Consider the following 23,513-nt stretch of genomic DNA (forward strand, 5'->3'; position numbering starts at 1 on the left):
GTATCAGAAATATTTAAGATTTCGTTCAGTATTTCTGCGAAGTGTAGGGGGCAATTTGTTGATAACATTGAATGAATCTCTGCCGTTGTCCTTGCAACTTGGAGATCGTACGTTTCTTTTGATGACGTCAACTGGGTTGGCGTCTGTAGGAGCACAGTCTTCATTCTGCTTAAAGTATCAATTCGAATAGAAGAGATTTTTAAACTGGGCCATAACCTTCCCTCCCTGTCTGGAGCATCATTCGGGAACAATACTCTTTCACAGCACATGACCCTGGAAGTCACGCTTACAAGATAAGGTTTTCCTGGCAGCAAGCCACAACATCTGTGATCTACAATTAGAATGTAACTCCTGTTCGAAAGTCTTCTAAAGAATGGTTCTATTTGTGTTGCAGGTGTGCCTAACTGGTGACATGAAAGGTTATTTGAAGTCCCTTCACAGGCCCAATGCAAACTAATACCCTGACACAGAAGTATGCCACTTAGTGATTTTTCACAATTATTACCACTAAGAAATACACTCTGTCCGTTATTACTGACACATGTGTGTGTATGAGGCAAGTTCCATGTGGACTTAATGTATCCTTTACCCAACCTTTCATACTGGCCTGCCTGTATATATTTTTGGCAGTATTGAAACTGTAAAGTTGTTATCGGTATATTTATTATCCCATGTATTATCCATTCAATGACAGGTCGTTCTGACATTGTCAATGGTAATCTCTCAAGTTTTTCAATGCTCAGAATTGTATAGTCAGCACCCTTTTGTGCCAAACTGATTTGTTTATCAGTAAGGTTAAAGATATTAAATAGTGACGTTGTGTTGATTAAACGCCAAGGCACATAGCCTGAACGCAGATTTTGTAACGTCCAGCCAAGCTGTACAATAGAACGTAATTGAGACTGACCGTGTTGCAACATCAGTAAGTCTTGTTCTATTATATCGATTGCAGAAGATACAATACTGTCCAGTGAATATATTCTGGAAGACAGAGTCATTAACCCATTGTCCACAACAGAAAAAGTTTTTTCCAAATTAACACGGTCAATTTCCCGTATTTTTTCTGCTGTCTCAATTTGAGTTACTTTCCAAGCTTCATTGTAAGCTGCATATATAGAGGCCGCTATGAAACGTTTTAGACGCTGTTTGCGTGGTCCCATGATGAAATCACGCAAGTCAGCACCTTCTTTAAGTAAAGTTAAGTGTTGCTTAATTTCTGACAGTGTGGATGTATGTAGCCATTGAAGGCAGAGCTTCCCCACACTCTAAATAGTTACAATCCCTGGATGTTGTCTCTGGGAGCATCTTGGGTCTGGCCGGGTCAATGTGAATCCCTGTATTTTGTTCAGGAATCTGTCTTGACAGTTATTTGTGTCTGTGGGCCAGATCAACCATTGTTTCCAATCAGCATGTGTTCTGTTTTGGTTTAAAATATGAGATACGTCTATCTCAACCTCCGTAGGGCTATTACTGTTAGGTGTTGCTTTTGGAATAGACGGTTTATTTAAGTCTTTAATTTTGGGTAGGCCAAGACAGGATGTCTGTTGAATTGTATCATTCGAAAATATAATTTGTTCTGGGATCATGCAGGCTCTAAATAATGATTCTATACCTTGCACTTGCCAATCTTTTGTGCCCCAGATCGTTTTCGTTTCAATGTTATTGTTCCAGAAATCAAAACCGAATGTATTCATTTTTTCAAAAAATGAGTCTGAATATATCAATTTTGTGTTTGTAAGCATGGTTTTCACTCCTGTCTTATTTAACAATTTGAAATAAAATGATTCTGCATTACTTGTGTTGAACCCTGAAAAGTATGAATATTTATCAAAAAATGTCTTTGAACTGCCTTTTGGTGGAGTCGCACAATGTTCCCATTGGTTAAATTTTAAAACATTTCTAGGTTGAGTAGATTTATGCAGATAATGGTTACCATAATGGTTATAACAAAACATTTGATCGTAATTAGATGAACCTTGCAAATAATCATGTTCTGTAAATTTAGCTGACATTACTAGATCAGACATCATATCATTAATACTTTCAAAGTCCCAATCATCAGCAAATGTGCTTGGTTTTTACAAAGTCACTTAAAGAAATCTTGAATTGATGAGGATACTTCAGGAGCTCAACCGGACCATATATTTCGTAATCAGTTTTGTCCCATGGTACCCCACCGGGTATAGGATTGGCTGTGAAGTTTACTGAAGAAAGTTCTCTTTTCTCTATGTGTGAAGACTTGTGTGGTTTCAGGACCAAGTTGATGTTCTGACTTGCTGTGTCCATTGTAGCATATTTTCTCTCAATGAAATGTCCCAAGCATAGTATCATGATGAGCCAAAGTATGAGGATGAATACTCCTAGTGCCACCCAAAGTTCAATCCATGGAGAAATCAGATAGGTTTCTTTTAGTTGATGAAAGAGTTCCTTTGTTTTGTTTTTAAAGGTTTTTGTTGTTGGTTCTTCCTCAGGTTCACTCGGATCCTCAGAAAAATCATCGAAGTTGATGAAGTAGCCTGATGCTGTTCTGTCAATTGTTTTAATTGCTTCTGGATTCCTTTTTGCTTTTTGAATTTTCTTTGTTTCATTAGCATAGTCTGTGGTTACATCATTGTAGACTGGTGTTTCTTGATGTAAGTTTTTGATTTGGGTTTCAAGAGGTTTAAGTTCCATGGCTTTGTTGCATAGTCCTCGTTGATTCACTGTATGTTTATCAATTGTGATTAGTCTCTCAGTTTGAACCTCTGTATTTGTAGCAAACTTTGGTGTTCTACCACTTCTTGGGAGTCCACTTGGCCTACTACTTATTATCCGCCACATGATTGTGGTTTAACCAGGTCGATGGATACAACTCGTTCTCCTTTTTACCAGCAAGGGGCGGTAGTACTACTGATCTTGTCCCGTTGACAGACAAGACAGGAACTGATTTTCTGTAAGAAGGCCCAAATTCCTTCTTCACCGCAATCTTCTCTCTGACCAGATCCCCGATTTTTGGAATCCAGACAGGCCTTGCTGGGACAGGTGGTTTCTCTTCAGTGGTTATTGGCTGCTGTTTCAACTTTATGTTGCTCAGGTCTTTTCTTGTTTCGTTTAAGTCCTGTAAAATAGCCAAACGATCTTTGATATCAAAGCATTTTTCTTTAACCACTGAAGTTTGACTATCAAGGTCCTGGATTAACATTCTAGTCCCAAACAATAGTTCGTACGGACTGAGACCTCTCAGAGAATTTCTTGGCAGATTATTAAAACTACGTTGGACACTTATTAAATGTTTGACCCGCCCAGCTCCCGAACCTAATACCTTTGCCGTTATAGATCGCTTTATGTCACGGTTTTTTCTTTCCACAATTCCGTTTCCCTCAGGATGAAAGGGACAAGAGTACCGCAATGCAAGGCCCATGCTGTTCATGGCCTCTTTGTAAGCTCGAGAGCTAAACGCAGGACCCTGGTCAGAATGTAGCATGCCAATTGCGTATGTGCCGATAAAGACTCGCAAATCTTTATATAACAGTTCAGACGTCAGCCGAGAGCTGGGGTCTACATTTTAAGTGATGATAGTCTCTATATGTTAATTTGACGCATTAATCATACTGGGTTTTATATATTTATTGTTTAATCCCGTCTTGAGCGAACCGCCATCGTAAAACACCGTCTCGGTCGCCACTGCGATCTCTGTTGCAGTTCGGACAGTTTTTTGCAAATATGTGATGTTGCAGGCTCATTCCTGGCCACCAGTATGTGGATTGTAATTCTTCTAGAGAATCCTTAAGTGTAAGGTGTCTAAGACCCTCACCCATATGTGCGTCTGCTATTAACAAGCCTCTCCTGTCCATGTTTGGAATCACTCTATCCCCCCACTCCAGGGATACGAGCAAAAGGAACGGAGTTTGCATCGATTATGTATGTATAATTGAGTGGATACATGAGGGGTAGCGCTGAGCAGTCGCCTTTTGATGACGTTTTTACCGCCAGCATTGTTTCCCCGTCAATGTATTTTACTGAACGCTTTTTTGTAGCTACGGAAGCCGATTTGGTTGTTTCCGCTGTGGCTGTCTCAGCCAATGAATTCCCTGCAACGTGAACGCCATCACGCTGATGACTCAGTGTATGTATCACGTGAGTCTTTGGTAGTTCTTTCTTTAAAAGAACTATTTGTTCCCAAAGCGATTTTTGCTTTATTGTTGCACCTGTGTCATCTTTGTAACCATTTTGAATCCATTTCTTTAAATCGTTATTGTATGATTTGACGCAGTAATACGAATCGCACACTATTAGTGTCGGGAATTCGCGATCGGCATTATCTAGCGCCATTTTTAATGCTATTATTTCAGTTTGTTGTTCTGAATTATTTTCCACTGAGTGTGTTTTTGAAAACAGAGGTTTTAATTTACCTCCGCGCCACACGTCTTTTGTAATCTCGCATGTGGCGTTATAAGCTTGTTCTCCCCAAACTGAGGGCTGAACATGTCCGTCTGTATGTATCACACAGGCGTACTGTCGTATGGGCAGAATGTCGATTGGCAGAGGATATTCTCTTTCATATTCTAGATTTTTTAATTTTGTCATCTCTGGATCAAAATAGTATTTCACTCTGTCTGTAGCAAGAGAATCTTCCCATTGTATCCATTTTGGATTTAGTGCCATTGTAGGTAAATTACATGGGCTTGTTAATGCCTCAAAGGCCGATTCTGCTGTTCTGACTGTAATCTGTCTGCCGTCAGCATGGTATCTTTCTCTTGCTACAGCTGTTTGAACCGCGTGAACAATGTTTTCCTTAATGCTCAATGTTTTTTCAGCTTCTGTGTACAAATGTGATTTGTATGCTATTGGTACCTTTTCTCCCTCATTTGATGTTAGGTATGTGAATCCGCATCTTCCTGGGATGACTCGAATCACAAGGTTGCGTGTGTTATCGCGTGTTTGCAGTTTTGTTTTAACTAACATGTCTGTTTGTAAAGATCTCAGAGTTTCTGTGTGTTTTTGAGTCCAATTGATTCTTTTAAAATCTGGTTTTATTAGATCATAGAGAGGTTTAACCCTCTCTGCATAGTTTATAATGTAAGTTCTTCCGAAATTCAGGAAACCTAGAATTGATTGCAAGTTTCTCAGTGTCCTAGGTGCTTGGATTACAGCACATTTCTCTAGGAAATTGTCAGCCAGGCTTTTGCCTTCACTTGATAATTCATATCCTAAAAATAGGACTGTCAGATGGGCAATTCTTGACTTCTTGAAGTTGAATTTGTAACCCTCTGCTGCGAACCCAAGTATTATGGTGTTCACTCTTTTCAAGTGAGTATCCAAGTCATCGTCTGTTAGATAGATGTCATCGACATAAGATAATGCCTCATCATCATACATTTATAGTAACTCTGTTACCCTCGCTGAGAATAATCCTGGGCTGTTCTTGAACCCTTGGGGTAAACAACAGATATTTTTCTGCGAGCCATTTATTGAGAAAGCGGTCAAATATCTGCTTTCAGGTGCTATATTTTGACAAAAGAATCCATTAGAGATGTCTAATGTTGTTTTGTATTTTTTGTGCACTATGCTATTCATTAGTGCCGCACTGTGTGAGTTTTGTACTGCAAACGTTTTGCAGCATGAGTTAAGGTGTCTGTAGTCCAAAACTAGACGATATGAATCATCTGGTTTGGAGACAGGAAACAAAGGATTGTTCATTTGTGAGGTGCATGTTTCAATCACTCCCTGGTATTCAAGTTGATCTAAGATCTCCCTGACCTGTTTTTTAGCTTCTTGCTTAATTGGGTACTGCCTCTGTGCAGTCGGTTGAGATTTTAACTGGATCTTGTGAGGAGGAGAGTCCTCATCCCATCCCACATGATTTTTATATAGTGCAGGAGCCTGGGCTACTGCCCACTTTCTTGCAAGTGTATATTTTTTATGAATTGGAATATGATTTGAGAAGGCAGGCATAATCATTTCTTCGCCATGAGGGCACTCCCTGACAAACTCTGGTGGCCAGTCTTTTTCAGCTAGAAGGATGTCATAGCCCTTGGAGAGATTATCCCAAAATAGACCCCTTATTTTCCTAGTCTTATCTCCCTCTATACGTAAGGTTATTTTATATATTTTATGAGGTTTGCTAACTCTGGTATCTGCAGTTTCCACCTGAATGTACTCATTCGTGTCCACTGTCTCCAGATGATTCATCAGGATCTTGCGAGCTATGCTCACTTCTGCTGCGCTGTCTAACATTGTCTGAGCCCACTCTCCGTTTTTCAGCTGAGTCCTCAGGATCCTCGGCATGTTTGATTATTTTAATGCTGGCTACCTTCTTCTTTGGAAATTGTAACTTTTTACTTTGATGAGCAGGTTCTTTGTCTTTGGACTTGACGTGCTCTTCCCTGTGTTCTGACCGTCCTCTTCTTTCCGATTTCTGCGAGGAAGTCTGAAAAGATCGAGAGGGATGTGTATCAATATCTTGATATCTATCAGGTTTCTTCAAATTATCCCTATTTCTAAGGTTGTATTTTTTCTCAGAGGGCTCCCTCTGGGGAGACTTGTGTCCTTGGTCCGGAGATCTTTCTCTCCGCTAAGGAGACCTTCCTCTGGACTGGAATCTTTTTTCTTTGGGAGTGGATTGTTTATTTCCATCCCAGTTCTTTTTTGAAGTGTTTAGATTATTTTTAATAAATACCTTTTCAGGATTTTCTATTAGTTGGGGTTTCACTGGTTTCCCACCCAAACTATCTCTTCCTAGTTCTTCATAGGATTTTTCTATGATTCTGGCAAGTTCAAATGGTTGGTCTGCTATATCTGTTTCCTTCAATCTTTGGCGGATCGCCACATTTGCTGCTTCCCCTTTTATGTTTGCTAGTAATATTGCCGAGACCTGCTTGAAGTCTTTCAGTAATTTCATACCCAGAGTTAAAGCAGGTTCTGGACCGTATTCATTTTGAATCTGTTTTAGCACCTCTGGTATTACCGCCATGGACGGAACACCATGTGTTTTTGTGTAAATGGAAGCAAAGACTGTACCCCAAGTGTCACAGTCCTCCACATGTGGTGCGATCCCCATTGGGAGACAGATAGTCAGAATTCTGTGTTTCTCCACAGGTGTGGAATCTGGAAATACCGCCTCTATTTGAGTGATTTTCTGTGCTAACCAGAATGGAATTTGTTCCCTTTTAATGGGTACTTTACCTAGACAGGACTGTATGTTCTGTGGTGTGATTTTATTTGTGTTCCCCTGATGAGGGGTCAGCTGTGGAATTTTAATAGCTGGTTGGACTGTTGAAGTCCGCATTACATATTGGACTAGTTGTCTGTGTATTTTAATCAGTTGTTTTAACTGTGTTAAAAGTTCTGGTATTGACATTTTTTCAATGTCTGGATGTGGTGTGTAGCTGGCTAGAACCGGCCACGTTGCTCCTGGTCTACCTAGTGGACCGAGCCTGGTGATGTGATCATTATGTTTTAGGGCGCCTTTAAACCAGAGCAGGTGCTCTTGGTATTTGAGTGGTATTTCCACCTCCTCGAAAGGGGTGTACTCATCCGGAGGTTCCTCTATCTTGTAATAATGGAACTCCTTTGTTACAGCGTTTGCTGCTGGAAAATTTATCCATGAATAGAATACCTCTGTCTGCCGATATTCGTGTGCCTCAATTACGAATATGACTGTACCACCTCTTGGTGTCAGTCCATTTTCTATAAGTTTTAAGGTTATAGTTTTTCTTATGCTGACCGGGATGAGTATTGCATCCGGGTCTTGCTGTACGAAACTTGTGTCTTCCGCTAGGAGTTGAGCTGCTACTCTAGCTGTCTCCCTTTCTTCTTCAGTTTCTGACATTTTACTGTCAAGAAGGGATTTTGTTGCAGATCAGGTTTCCACGGAAACAAAGATTAAATGCACAATATTTTGGAACACTGTATCCTTCAACGTTGAATAAACCAAAACCATACATAGGAGTCTCCTCCTACTAAGTTTGGCGGATTTTAACCTTTCACCCACTCCAGACGTCTTTGGAGTTTTATGGGAAAAAGGGTCTGTGTGAAAAAGCACGACTGAGTTACTCTAATGTCTTGCGTTAGATTTATCGCCTATCCAAACCGTTGGGCGCCACGTAGTGTAGTTCCTATTATCCCAATAGGCTCTGCGCATTGGAATAATATCTTCAATAGTATAGACGTAGGACTGTGGTTAACTAGGTCTTCTACTGACGATATTAGACTTAAAGTTATGTGTGCCAGCTAGCTCAGAGTTCACTAGAAACTTTCTCGAATAGGCAAGGAGGAGTTTAACCTCCCTGGATAGACAAGAAGGGATTTAGTTTCTGACAACCATAGAACATGACAACTTTGTTCTCCCCTAATCAAGAGTATATCTCTAGAGTTGTGTGAAAACAAAAGACAACTATTTTACTCAGTCAGTACGTGCATACTTAGTTCCACCAGATTGTAGAGAAAGAAGAGATGGGCGTGTTCAATAAAAAGATGTTATTTATTGATCAGTCTCTTTTCTCATACAAGAGAAATTAATCGCTATTATTGCAATACTTATAGTTAAGTAAAGTGCATACAGTAAAAACAGAATTATAAAATAATACTGTAAAAGCCTTTATATGGTTTCTTAGCCATATGATACTTAAAATGGATAAAAGATATACATACATATATACATTGACTAATCGTTCTCAACTGGTGCTTCTAACTACGCCTACCCCGGTGTACCTGACCTAAGCCTAATACTTGGGCGGGAGTAAATAAGTAGCAGTTTAAGTTAAGTTTGTTTTGCCAAGGATCTGACTCAAGAATTCTCTGTAAGGGGTTAGTCAGTTCAGTACCTGGGATTTAGAAGGCTGGAGGGTTGGTATCTCTGTCTCAGGACTCGATATCCCAGTTACCCGCGAGGGCGGCTGGAAACGCCGGAGGCTGGATTTCTCGGCAGGAGAAAAGGCAGCGTCTCTCTCAGCGCGTCAAAAGGGAGGGGCAGCGTCCGTGGGCTTTTCTGCATCAGCTGAGCTCTCCGGCAAGTAGCGCTGCTCCAAGCTCGTCACCACCGTGTCTTAGCTTAGGGCAGCGTCGGTATATTTATACCTGAAAGGTGCCGTGTTTGACGTAAGGATGGACATAAGACGTCAGCAAGAATGTCATAAGGACTGGTCGTTCTTACATTCTTTGCAGGAGTTCTTGAGCGAAATCAAAACAATAGCTGCGGGGGATTTCCCAGGTCTGTTGGAGGTTTGATTTGTTTTGAGAACTCGGTGTGCTTTCTAGGGGGCTGAAGGGATAGTGCTTGCTTAATGTGACAGCATGCGCTATGACCTAATCTGAAAACGGGTTTCTGTGCCGGTGTATGGACATTAGTGAATTAATAACCGGACAAGGGTCAGAAATAGGAGTATCAATATAGGTACCTAGATAAACACACTACAAGAAAATATTAAATCACATTGGGCCCAACTGATATTTACATTTCCACACTTCACTCTTGTTTAACTATTTCAGGCCTATCATGAAGAGTCATGGAAAAGTAGGGAGAACAAGCAGTCAGTCACACCTCGACTACATAAGGAAGATATTGGAGGTCCTAAAACCATTGTAGTTTTTTTTAGCCTTGTGTTAGGGAGGCGGCAATGAAAGAATGACTTTCCCTACCACAAAATAATGGTTATCTTTGGCTTCATCAAGTGACCACTAGCACCATCAGGCAATTAGTTAATATCACTTGGCTCACCAAACCTTAACAAATATAGGAGTTCAAAATGAGCCCTTCTTGGACATTGGTCTTGGGTAAGGAAGGAACGCCATGTTGAAGCACGCTGGCACATGTGGATGAGGGTCCATTATCCTTATTAACTGCAGATCTGTATATAAAATCATTCCAGGTGAAATAAAATTGACACAGACAAGCCAATGCTCCATATCAGCGTGGGGCAAGAGTACTCTCTTTTTGTTACATATATGATAAGGGAAGATGTACAATAGCCCCCGTAATATGCCTCACTCCCCTTTAGTAATTGCAGAAGAGTCTCGCCTTTCACACAGCAAGGTTCTCCATACAACCAAGAAAATATGGAGAGTTGCCCGAAGCCATGTTTATCTACCAGTCTGTGCCTATGCTGGTCTTTTGCGGGACACACACAGGTAGAAAGGCTCCAGAACGTCTCTGAGCTTCTTGCGGCATCATCTTCATGCTCACATTTTGAAGAACAACATAATTTTACTGGAAATAGCCAGGAAATTATGGTATTGGGAAACTCTCACCTCAAGCTGTCAGAGAAAGCTTCAACTCCAAATTTGGAAATGCAATACCCGCCTCCTACTGAGGCCAGCCTGCCAGCTGCACTGGCCACATTGACGATCCTCCCACGAGCCTTCCTCACAAGGGGTATTAGGCCAAGAGTTACGTCGATTACCCCTACCAGGTTCACATTAATCACTTTCATGAAGTCGTCCAGTGTCAGCCACTCATTGGGAGCCATTGGCATTCCAATCCCAGCGTTGTTCACCAGACCCCAGAGCCCTGCAGAGAGAATAAGATTAATTAACAGCATTGCATAGAATGTTCAAAAGATAAGGATAGAAGTGCGAGGCAACTGATCAAACCTTACCTCAGTCAGTATATACGACATAGGAAACATTATGCAGCCAGCACTTTTCAATAAAGGGGATCTCTGGAAAAAGAATCTCCCCTATCACGCACACCCTGTTCACAAGCACTACTTAAAAGTGTTGTTCTTTCCTTTTTTTGTAAGGTCCTGGTGATAGAATTAAAGTCAGCCTTGAACCACTGTCTCTGTCTTTTGTTAGACTGAAGTAGATCTTCTTGTTTACAATCTGTGGCGGATGAACCACAAGAGTCAATGCATTGAACTGCTTCTACATTACTACCTGAGCATTAGTGAGAGCAACAAGGAAGGGGACCAGATGGAGTTTACTGGAGATTGAAAGAAAGCAACAGGACCCCTTGTGTACCCCAAAATCGAAGTGTCAACTCCAGGATTGAATGCAGTGAAATGAGTCCCCGCAGACCCTGCAGTGCTATGTTACCCAAAAGGGACCTCAAGCTACAGCCTGTACAAGGCTCTGATGGCAGAATGGTGGTGTCTTTAGGACTGTATTTGTGTAGGCCGTTTGTGATGGTTTACCCTCTGTGGTCCCTCTTCGAGTAGAGTCAAAGATGTCAACTGGAGTGGAGTGAGATCCCATCACAATAGAGGAAATACCCTCTCACCCTTTGGAGAAGGTGTGTTGAATGTGTAGCACAATGCACGTCAGGGGTAACCCGAGCGAGAGAGTGTCAATTTCCCAAGTTTATTTGCGAGTTGCCCATTTGGCAAAAAGCCAACAAATTAAGGGCCAGATGAACTAATAAACTAGTCACAAATTGTGCACAACTTTTTTCAAGAAGTGTTAGGATTTGAGAGCCGATATTTACTGTTGGGGCATTTCATAAAGCCACTATTCGGTCACAGGACAACTTGCCTATTAATCATTAATGAGGCAGGTTGCAATTTTTTACTCCTGTAATTGTCGATAAACAAAAAAAAATGGCTTCCTGCAAGGGACAGGAGACCACCATCTGTGTTTGCATTTTTCAAAAAGGAAATTTGAACCCAATTCTTTTTGGGACTACTTTGCAAATCAGTTACCACCTCCTTTGTGGAATTGATAATTAGTCAATGGTTTGTGGTGGCATCCATTAGACACATGCCATGCATACCAAATCCCAGCTTGGAAGGAAAACTTCTTTCACGTCCCTTCCAAACCGTGATTTGATATGGGTCAAAAAACCCATTTTATGTGTCCAAACAACTTTAACAACTCATTAAATGGGTTTTCTACATAACAAATGGGGATTTCGCAGTCGCAAACCCAGCGATTTTGCGAATAGTAGGGTTTGCAATTGCAAAGTTCTTTAGTGCATCTGACACAAAGTGTCTGAAGTGGCTATCCAATCTAGAAATGCCCCATACATGAGTGCTCTATGGAATTGCTCACCTATAGAATGTAATACAAATATATGGCTTAAGTGGTTGCTCACTCTAAGTAATACCCAATAACCATGAACCTTCTCAACTAATAGCAAACACCATAACCAATTGCCTTAGGTGGTTGCCCGATTTTGAGAACGTAAAAGAGCCAAGGGCCTTTAAATGGTTACCTCATCTAGATGAGGTCAATCAATCAATCAATAAAGAAATTTGTATAGCGCGCTACTCACCCGGAGGGTCTCAAGGCGCTTGGGGGGGGGGGTCCGCTACTGCTCGAACAGCCAGGTCTTGAGTTGCTTCCTGAAGAAGAGGTGGTCTTGGGTAAGACGGAGGTGGATGGGGAGTGAATTCCAGGTCTTGGCTGCCAGGTAGGAGAAGGATCCTCCTCCCATCAAGGCTCTGCGAATGCGTGGCTGGTCGATCGTAGTTGGCGGGTGGGAGTGTAGAAGGTCAGGCGGTCGTTGAGGTACCTAGGGCCTAGGTTGTGGAGGGCTTTGTGTGCGTGGGTGAGGAGGCGGAAAGTGATTCTTTTGCTGACGGGGAGCCAGTGCAGGTCTTTCAGGTGTCCGGAGATGTGGCTGTGGCGTGGGATGTCCAGGATGAGTCGTGCGGAGGCGTTCTGGATGCGTTGGAGTCTTTTCTGCAGTTTGGCTGTGGTTCGGGTGTAGAGGGTGTTTCCGTAATCTAGTCGGCTGGTGACAAGTGCCTGGGTGACCGTCTTCCTGGTTTCAGTGGGGATCCATCGGAAGATCTTTCGGAGCATGCGTAGGATGTTGAAGCATGAAGCCAAGACAGCGTTGACTTGTCTGGTCATCGACAGGGAGTGGTCCAGGATGAAGCCCAGGTTGCGTGCGTGATCCGTTGGTTTGGGTGAGCTGCCTAGGGCCAGGGGCCACCAGGAGTCGTCCCAGGCCGACGGTGATGGTCCAAGAATGAGGACTTCCGTCTTGTCTGAGTTCAGTTTCAAGCGGCTGTTCTTCATCCATTCGGCTACCTCTTTCATCCCTTCGTGTAGGTTGGATCTGGCGGTGGCGGGTCGTTGGTGAGGGAGAGGATCAGCTGGGTGTCGTCGGCGTAGGAGATGATGTTGAGGCTGTGTTGGCGTACGATGGCTGCGAGGGGGCTCATGTACACGTTGAAGAGGGTGGGGCTGAGTGATGATCCTTGTGGCACGCCACAGATGACTTCGGAGGCCTCAGATCTGAACGGGGGGAGGCGTACTCTCTGGGTTCTTCCGGCGAGGAACAAGATGATCCACTCCAGGGCCTTCCCTTGGATTCCGACGTTGCCGAGGCGTTGTACTAGGGTGCGGTGGCACACAGTATCGAACGCTGCGGAGAGGTCCAGGAGGATGAGGGCCACTGTTTCCCCATTGTCGAGCAGGGTTCAGATGTCGTCAGTGGCTGCGATGAGGGCGGTCTCGGTGCTGTGATTGGCTCGGAAGCCGGACTGTGAGTGGTCGAGGGATCCGTTCGTCTCGAGGAAGGCGGCCAGCTGTCTGTTGACGGTCTTCTCGATGACTTTGGCAGGAAACGGGAGGAGCGATATGGGGCGGTAGTTCTTGAGGTCGGTGGGGTCTGCCGATGGTTTTTTCAGGAGGGCGCTGAGTTCGGCGTGCTTCCAGCTCTCCGGGAAGGTGGCGGTTTTGAAGGAGCAGTTGATGATGTCCCGGATTTGGGGTGCGATGACGTAGTCGGCCTTGTTGAAGACGTGGTGAGGGCATGGGTCGATTGGTGAACCGGAGTGGATGGTGTTCATCGTCCGGATGGTGTCTTCTGTGTTGACTGGGGTCCAGTCGCGGAGGGTGGTGGTAGGATGCGTTGGTTCTGTGGTTGGGAGGTGAAATACCCAAGCGCTTAATGCCATTACCCAGGCTAAAGAATGTGAAATACCTAGGAGATTTAAGTGGCTGCCCCATGGAGAGAGCTTAAAGCTCACAAAGCCAGTGGCGGTTGGTGACATTTGAAAGTGGTGAGGTGTAAAATTTCCTGATGCGGGCACGATGGCGAGCGAGCCTGTCTGTTATTCAGGGGGTTTGGTGGGGTTGCCTCCCGAAGAAAATTTTGAAAGAGAAGTGGAAAATGGTGCATTTTGAAGCAAATTTGAAAAAGCAAGAAGCTTAATAAGGCAATTGTGAAAGTGTAGTTATGACATCAATAAAGAGTTTTTATATGATAATGACGTAGGTAGCTGCTTATTCAGTAGAACCACAGTGCACCTCCCTGGTTATTGACACAACCTTGTGCCCTACTATGCCCCAAGATCTAAGACATAAAACATGACATATCATATAGAGTAAATATGATTATTATTATTTGATGGTTTGAGGCTGAGCATTCAGTACCCATGTATGTAGCCTTTTTTTCATTAGTGCACTCAACAGTCACCAATCCCAATTTAGCACTCATGTCCCAGGACAGTTTGGTTCAAGGAATGTGTTAAAATTGTCTTGCAGCTCTCGAATTGTTCATGAAAGGGTTGGAAGGCTTGGTATTTTTAAAATCAGGATAGAGAGCCTCACCTGTAAGAAGCACAAATGAGGCTTTATGGTCATGGGTGGAAAATTAAAGTTCAGTGGTTGGAGAGACAGACATCAACCCCTTCACATTGCCACACTGTATAGTCATAGACAAACCGTGGTTTACACAGGGTGAGGCATGGATGTCGTAGCCTGCACTTTGCCTACGACCATGCACTTGACCGAGAGGAGGACCATGGGGGGCTCAGCATTGGTGGCATGAACAGAGGGCAGTAACACTGGCTGTGGCTGATATCCCTGTTGTAGAACTGACACGCTGTGTTGCCTTCAGCACATGCTGTGTGGCCGTTTTTTAGGTCTCGCTGAGCCAGCACAAGCGTTGCTCTGCGAGAAATTTAGTGAGTGGCTTTTTGAAAGTGCTACCAGAAGCTTTTGCTGGCCTCAAGCTTGCATTCATGAGCGCAGCCGCCATGTGTGTTTCTGTCAAGGCTTATTAAGCCTTGCGTGCCTCTCTCCGCCTTGCAATTCCCTCCCCACCACAGATCACGTCACTCTGCTGGGCTCCACTACCCCTCCGCCAATGCTTCTCTCTGGGGAGTTGTGAGCTCATTCTTTCATCGTTCAGTTTGTCGTACCGCTCATAAGTGCTTTAATATCATGCACATCAGTTTGCTGCCTCCAGGTGGGTTCTGTTAATGGTCCTCGAGTTGTTTATTATCTGGGTCCGTGGGTATTGATTCTTGTGGCTTCTGCGGTCGCAGGCCTTTCCATTCAGTGTCCTTTGAATTGCTCTCCTCTCCCTCTCACTTGGTCATTTGTTTCAGCTGTCTGTCTGTCGATAAGTCCTGATAAGTACACGGCCAGGAGCGTTTCACGACTGACCAGGACTACCCGCAGCAGAATTACTTATCTGTCTGGCGGCGCGACGATCAGTGATCACCCTTGCTGACGTCCCTACCCTGTTTCCCAACACACGTGGTTTTCACCATTCATTGATATCCTTTGCGCCACATACAGCCCTGATGAGTCACAGGTTTTTACCCTGTTGACCAAACACGTGTCGGCTGGCGTATGTTTATACAAGACAAAGAAATAAAGATCAACACTGAACTAATCTACAGACCATTTTGAAATTTATCAACGCTACTTATGCTTCTCTTTGTCTAGAATCATTGTATCACCTGATACTGTCTTATCATACGTGTGCACAGTACCTGTTGTTCACTTTGTACAAGTGTCCAGGCATCTTTGTGCCTGTTCACCTTTGAGAGGCTTTAAGGTTTCCCTCTATACTGTTTGCACCGTTCTAACTTGTCCTATATTCTATCCATCATCACCACTTTCGCCTGCACTGTGTGAGCGCCTTACACTGTACTACTGAAACCTACAGCATAATTCCCATAAGTCCTGAAGATGCCCAAGACCAATGCAGCAATTACTTTGTCGGACATTTGATAGAACTTGTTTAGAAGTTCAAATGCTATGCATGAAGGAAAGGAAGCAGCCCCGATTCCTTATTTTGCTTTGACAGAACTTGTCTATCATTGGCCAAAATTGTTGGTGTCTGGCTAATGTGGCCGGTGCAAGATTTCGAAAGAGAGTACATGAAAAAACGGTATAAGTAATTTTTTTCTCGTTCTCTTGCAGCTTTTAACATTTTTTAGTTTCATAGTCACGGAATTTAACTAAAACAGCCCGTGACCTACTTTCTTCTCCACAGTTCCGTGGGCCTCTTCTTGGCCTTCCCTCCCCCCATCTTTGTCTTCTGACGTTTTCTCGTTTTTACAATTATTTTTAGTACATTAATATAATTGTGTTACAACTTTTCATGTTTTTTATTAGAGCAACCTTTATTTCTATTAACTTGTTTTTATACTGATGAGTTTTTAATTAGGTGGGCTCTTAGAAATCGATTTCTATAATTTTGTTTTGTTATGATTTTACATACGGAAATATAATGTAAATAAGGGTCTCAGGGGAATTAATTATGGCCTCCGTCCCAATCCAGCTTTACCCCTTTGGCACATCAGGTCCCTTCTCAAGTCACAACTTTTGAGAAAGCAGTTACCCACGATGTCATGGCACTATGTGACACACGGCTTACGAACTACAGCAATTTTACCAAAAAGGACAGACTGGCCCTTCAGAATTTAACGAGAGATGAATCGATTACCATCAAGCCAGCGGACAAAGGGGGCGCAACTGTCCTTCAAGACACTGCTACATATCGGACAGAGTGTCTCCGGCAACTGAATGACAAGAAATCATACCGGGTGTTGGACGTTGATCCCACACCTAGGCTAACAATGGAGATAAAACATCTTGTCGAGGAAGGTGAGGCAGAGGGGTGGATCACATCACATGAGGCAACATTTTTGGTGACCGATAAACCCGTGATGCCATACTTTTATTGCCTCCCTAAAATCCACAAGAGCCAACGTCCTCCTCCTGGACGACCCATTATTTCCGGGATTGGCTCATTACTTGAGCCATTATCCAAGTTTGTGGATTTCTTTTTGCGACCTTTGGTCACTGCGATGCCTACGTATCTTAAAGATACGGCGGATGTTCTACGTATTTTGCCCGAGATCGAGTTCAACACTTCCACCGACATTCTGGCAAGCTTTGATGTGGAGTCACTTTACACATGCATTCCACAACAAGTTCAAGTTCAAGTTCGGGCATTTATATAGCGCGCTACTCACCCAGAGGGTCTCAAGGCGCTAGAGGGAGGGGAACATTATTTGTCGAATAGCCAGGTTTTCAGTTCTTTTCTGAAGGAGATGTGGTTCTGAGTAAGGCGGAGGTGGGTGGGGAGTGAGTTCCAGGTCTTGGCAGCCAGGAAGGAGAAGGATCTGCCACCCATGGTGGATTTTCGGATGCGTGGGACTGCGGCGAGGGCTTGATTGGATGATCTTAGTTGGCGGGTGGGTTCGTAGAAGGACAGTCGAGTGTTGAGGCTTTCGGGTCCTAGATTATAGAGGGCCTTGTGTGTGTGGGTGAGAAGGCGGAAAGTAATTCTTTTGTTGACGGGAAGCCAGTGGAGGTCTTTTAGGTGTCCGGTGATGTGTTCTTGGCGCGGGATGTCTAATATGAGTCTCGCTGATGCATTTTGGATGCGCTGGAGTTTTTTCTGTAATTTTGTTGTAATTCCGGCGTAAAGTGTGTTGCCATAGTCCAGACGACTCGTGACCAGTGCATGGGTGACAGTCTTTCTTGTCTCGAGGGGGATCCAGCGGAAGATCTTTTTGAGAATGCGAAGGACATTGAAGCAGGAGGACGAGACAGCGTTGACTTGTCTGGACATGGAGAGAGAGGAGTCTAGAATGAAGCCAAGGTTACGTGCGTGGTCTGTGGGTGTGGGAGCTGTGCCTAGAGCGGAAGGCCACCAAGAGTCATCCCAAGCTGAGGGGGAGGATCCTAGGATGAGCACCTCCGTTTTGTCTGAGTTGAGTTTTAGGCGGCTCTGTTTCATCCATTCGGCTACTTCTTTCATGCCTTCGTGAAGATTGGTTTTGGCGGTGTTGGGGTCTTTGGTGAGGGAAAGGATTAGCTGGGTGTCGTCTGCGTAAGGGTTGTGTTGGCGCGCGATAGAGGCGAGAGGGCTCATGTAGACGTTGAAGAGGGTGGGACTGAGTGAGGATCCTTGGGGTACGCCGCAGATGACTTCGGTGGCCTCTGAGTAGAATGGGGGAAGTCGGACTCTCTGAGTTCTCCCAGCTAGGAACGAGATGATCCAGTCCAAGGCTTTTCCTTGTATGCCGATGTTGTTGAGGCGTTGTATAAGGGTGCTGTGGCAGACTGTGTCGAAAGTGGCGGAGAGGTCGAGTAGGATGAGGGCCACTGTTTCTCCGTTGTCCAGGAGTGCACGGATGTCGTCGGTCGCTGCAATGAGGGCGGTTTCGGTGCTGTGTTTGGCTCGAAATCAGGATTGAGATGGATCGAGGGAGTTGTTGGATTCAAGGAAGGTGGCGAGCTGGCTGTTGACGGCTTTCTCGATGACTTTGGCCGGGAAAGGGATAAGGGATATGGGTCGGTAGTTTTTCAGTTCTGAGGGGTCTGCTGTGGGTTTTTTCAGAAGGGCGCTGAGTTCGGCGTGTTTCCAGATTTCTGGGAAGGTGGCAGAGTTGAGAGAGCAGTTGATGACATCGCGGAGTTGGGGTGCGATGATGGAGTCAGCTTTGTTGAAGATGTGGTGGGGACAGGGGTCAGAAGGTGAGCCCGAGTGGATTGAGTTCATGAGGCGAATGGTGTCTTCAGTGGTGATTGGGTTCCAGGCACTGAGGTTGTGAGTTGGAGGAATGGGATCTGAAGGGGGTGGGGCGGGTTGATCACTGGGAGTATTCTTGAAGCTGTTATGGATGTCGGCAATTTTGTTGTAGAAGAAGGCGGATAGCGCATCGCAGAGGTCTTGGGAGGGAGTGATGTCGTTGGATGCTGCGGTGGGGTTAGTGAATTCTTTGACGATATTGAAGAGTTCCTTGCTGTTATGAGAATTGTTGTCGAGACGGTCCTTGAATGCTGATTTCTTGGCGGATCGAATCAGTTGGTGGTGTTTGCGGGTGGCTGTCTTGAGGGAGGTCATGTTGTCTGAGGTTGGGTGTTTTCTCCAATTCTTCTCCATGGTGCGGCATAGCTTCTTGGATTTTTTAAGATCATCATTGAACCAGGGAGCCTTTTTGCTGGTTGATTTCGACTGGTGCTTTTTCAGGGGGGCTAATTCGTCCGCACTGTGGGTAATCCATTTCCTGAGGTTGGTGGCCGCTTGGTCTGGGTCCATTGAGAGGGTGGGAGGGTTTTGGTTGAGTGATGTAAGGAGTTGGTCGGTGGTGATTTTGTTCCAGTTTCTCCTGGGAATGGGTTGTGGACGGTTGTGGGTCAGGGTGGTTTTGTAGCTGAAGTGAACACAGCTGTGATCCGTCCAGTAGAGAGCTGTAGTGCGATCGAAGGAGATGTGCTTGCTGGAGGTGAAGATAGGGTCGAGCGTGTGTCCGGCTATGTGAGTGGGGGAGTCAACAAGTTGTTTGAGTCCGAGATTGGCCAGGTTGTCCAGAAGGGTGGTGGTGTTGCTGTCGAGTATGTTTTCGAGGTGGTAGTTGAGGTCTCCTAGAAGAATGTAGTTCTCGGAGGCGAGGGCATGCGGGCTGACGAAGTCTGTGATGTCGTCGCTGAATTGAGTGCGGGTGCCTGGAGGCCTGTAAATGAGGGTGCCTCTAAGGGTGGTCCTGGGGTCGGCGTGGATCTGGAAGTGGAGGTGTTCGGCGGTTGCAAGATTGTCGTCGGAGCTGGTTGTTATTTTGATGGTGTTTCTGTGGACGATGACGATGCCTCCTCCAGTTTGATTGGAGCGGTCTTTTCGAATAATCTTGTAAGCGTCCGGTATGGCTATGGCGATGTCAGGAGCAGAAGATGTGTTCATCCATGTTTCAGTAAGGAAGGCGATGTCAGGTGACGCAGTGTCGATTAGGTCCCAGAGTTCTGTTGCATGTCTGTGGACCGAGCGGGTGTTCAGTAGGATGCATTTCAGGCGGTTGGGTTCGGAGATGCGTGTGGAGGTAGTGGGTTTGGTGAGGGTCCTGAAGCCGTTGAACTTGCAGGAGAGGCAGGCGAATGGGCCGTGGGTACGTCCTGGGGTGGCTTCGCAGCATAGTGGGGAGCGTCCGGGGTTGAGGGCGAGGAGAGTAGCGGCATCATAAGTGGTTTTAGTGGCTAGGGAGTGGCGGGGACCAGGGGGACAGGCGCTGGGCGCGGTCCAGGCGCGGACGGGCGTAGACGGGCTTACCTTTGGCGCACCTTTGGGGCGCGCCCGCTGCGCGTGACCGCTGCGCGCAACAGCAACTGTCATATGCGGATAGTGGGGGGGGAGGGGCGAGGGAGGGTCAGCTGGGAGGCGGGAGCGGGGCGGAGTTCCGGTGGATGAGCCACAACAACAACAGGAAAATGGTCGCGAGCCAAAAGCGCTACAGTATTGGGGCACCAACAGCGCTAAACGCGAATCAAATGGCAGAGGCAGCAATCAATATAAGGCAGCACTCAATTGTCACAGGCAGCGCAGCTAAATGTTAATACCAGGTAAAGCGTACTATAGCAATGAAGCGCTATGATTTAAATCGTTCTACAAATTAGTAAACTGGCAGACTATCAGGCTAGCGCTACTGTCTACTTGCGGTATACGAGCAGTCAGGTTAACGTGTGGGAGCGAGGCGAGATGTCACACAGTGGTCCAGATGGCAGGCAGAGCGGGGAGCAGCTTCAGGAGCGACCGCTTCTGTTAGGCACAGGACGGTACCCTAGATTCCATCAGGGGTCTTCTAGAAGCACGAGAGTTGGACAGCATCACCCCGGTCGCTTTTATCATGGAGTGTGCCAGAATGGCCATGATGGAGAACTTCTTCAGATTTGAGGATCGGATCTTTCTCCAGGTCTCTGGCACCTCAATGGGCAGTGTCTTCGCGCCCAGCCTCGCCAACCTCTACGTCCATCTTTTCGAACAGAACTATGTACTTCACCACAGCAACCCATACTGTCAACAACTGGTGCTGTGGAAGAGGTACATAGACGACGTGCTTGTGGTCTGGCGGGGCTCTGCCGAGGAGATAAAGGCATTTCACACCTGGCTTAACCAACAAAATGCCTTCCTAAAGTTCACTATTGAAGTCAGTCAAGAACGACTGTCTTTCCTCGACATCTCGATCTTCCCCCATGACGGGAGGCTACAGTGTGAACTTTTCAAGAAACCAATGTCAAGAAACTCTCTGCTGTCTTTCGACAGTCACCATCCGAGAGCCCTTAAGGAGAATCTCCCAGTGAGCCAGTTCCTCCGTATCCGAAGGAATTGCTCGACCAGAGACCTCTTTGATAAACATACGAGTGAACTGGCCTCTCAGCTTCGGGCACGCGCCTATCCTAAGCGGCTCGTACGCCAGGCATGGAAGAGGGCAGCGAATAACAATCGGGATGCGTTGCTGGAGGTTGACACTCCCAAACCTCCCAATGACAGGCTAACATTTGTGACAACTTTCTGCACATTATCAAACCAAGTACAGAAAACAGTGCGTAAGCATTGGCGGATCCTCAGCATGGCTGCTGAAAGGATTCCGCCTCCTCTCTTTGCGTTCAAAAAGGGTCCCAGTGTGCGGGACAGCCTGGTCCATACACGCCCAGTGACACAGTCCGTGAATGACATCAACACTCTATGGAGACTACCCCCGTACGAGGCCACTATCCGTGCGGCTCGTGCAGTGTTTGCCCACAGACCACCAAAATGGTTTCGGTGGACATAGGCACGAACCGCCCCTGGATACTTCAGAACCATACCAACTGTAATTCGGACGGTGTAATATACATGATTACATGTCCATGCTCCCTTAAATACATTGGCCACACTACACGGAAGGTGAAGCTGCGCATCAGTGAGCACAAAAGCACCATACGTTGTAGAAAACAATCCACCTGCCTGACTGACCATTTCCTTCTCAAACAACACAAGGCCGATGATCTGAGATGGTGTGTGTTGGAACGACCCTTTATCCCTCAACATATATCAGACATTTCCCGCTTCTTGTTCATCAAGGAGCAGAGATGGATTTTCAGAATGAAAACAGATACTGAAGGCCTTAATGATCATATACCATGGGTGTCGATCTATCTGAGGAACCGTTGTACTTGCTAGAGCCACCACTCGAGACTCATGATCTGATGTCAATGAACAGGGGTATTGCTATTATTGTTTACATTTAACCTTGCTTTTTTGTCACTTTATAATTAAGATGTAACCACTGCTGACAATATCATGGACGAGCCAGGAACAAATAGCATTCACTAGCTTGGACTTACACACCTCCTATTATCCCGTACCATCTGACACCAGATATTAGAGTAAGTCATATGGACCTTCAACAGTGCTTTAGGACCGTTGCCTTTTTGAATGTATGATAACGACGTTTTTAAATACGAGGTTTTCCCTCTACCAGCTTTTTATGCAGACTCATTAGCGAGACACACACTATACGAACATATTGATGTGCGGCACAAACTCTAAATCGCAACTTGTGCTGGCTCTGCCCTTTGAAAACAGGCGGATCCTTGCCTGATGTAGTATTCGGGCATTGCTCGTGCGCGCTATAAATAGTGATCTCCCGCGGTAGACGCAGTTCTGATCTTTATTTTTGCGCAGGCGTGCGGTACAGCAGTCCATTTGGGAGCATGACGGCGCGTTATGTGTGACGGATCGAGCCTTGACAGTGCGCATGCGCAGTGATTAGTGTCCCGCGAGTGAGCTTGTTCAATCGGCTCACGAACAGACCGGGACTTCGCAAGCATCAGCTGTAAGGACTTAGCTGATTTACAGCCAATCAGGGCGAGTTTTTAAGCAGCTCTCCCTCTCCCTGTCGTCACCTCCCAGACTGCTCGCAGTCTGGTTTGGAGCACCGACGGACAGGTAAGAAGGAGAGAGTCTCTCTGCGTGTACTTCTGGGTATCTTGTCAGTACTATTTTTCCCCCGTTTTCCCTTAGTTTTTTTACCTTGCAGGGAAGGGAGTTTTTTCTGTACTTTGTTTTGTTACATACCTACAGTGGTCTGTTGTCTCATAAACGCTTTACTTATTCTTTAAGCTTACTTACTAATATACTTATAATGAGCGGATAGGTTGTAGATAGACCAAGGTCCTCCTCAAATATACACACCAGGACTGCACCATTATGGAGGTTCTGTTGTAAGATTGGGAGGATTAGCCTTCCTGTATTTTGATTCTATCTGGAGCTGAGTGGTTCTAGGTTTTTGATTTTAGGTTTTTGAGAATGTTTAACACTTATGCAAAGTATTCAGACAGAGTGGTATCATTGAGCAACTTCTTTGTCTTACTTTGCTTGTAAACAGAGCGGGGCTTCCTTCTACGAGCAGTCAGCCGGGAGAGGTGAGGCTTTCCTCCCACATAAAGCTGGGTAAGTGAGAATTAGTTTTTAAGAGAAAACGATGCTTGCATTTGCATGAAACCACGATTTGAGTTTTTGTAATGAGTTGTGCAATAATTGCACTACGGAACGTTAATAGCTGATGTTGCAATATGTTAAATTA

At 45.2% G+C, this 23,513-nt stretch overlaps 1 protein-coding gene across 7 annotated transcripts in view; it reads right to left on the reverse strand.

Annotated features, from left to right (window-relative positions):
• Positions 1-23,513, reverse strand: part of LOC144830245 (retinol dehydrogenase 7-like) — a 176,750-nt gene that overhangs the window by 103,899 nt on the left and 49,338 nt on the right. For all 7 annotated transcript variants that reach the window (XM_078688903.1, XM_078688901.1, XM_078688897.1 and 4 more), the window contains one exon: positions 10,228-10,486. In XM_078688903.1, the coding sequence (XP_078545029.1) occupies positions 10,228-10,486 (259 nt within the window). The remainder of the gene's footprint in view (positions 1-10,227; positions 10,487-23,513) is intronic.

This window comes from Lissotriton helveticus, chromosome 1_1, assembly GCF_964261635.1.
Source record: "Lissotriton helveticus chromosome 1_1, aLisHel1.1, whole genome shotgun sequence".
Taxonomy (NCBI): domain Eukaryota; kingdom Metazoa; phylum Chordata; class Amphibia; order Caudata; family Salamandridae; genus Lissotriton; species Lissotriton helveticus.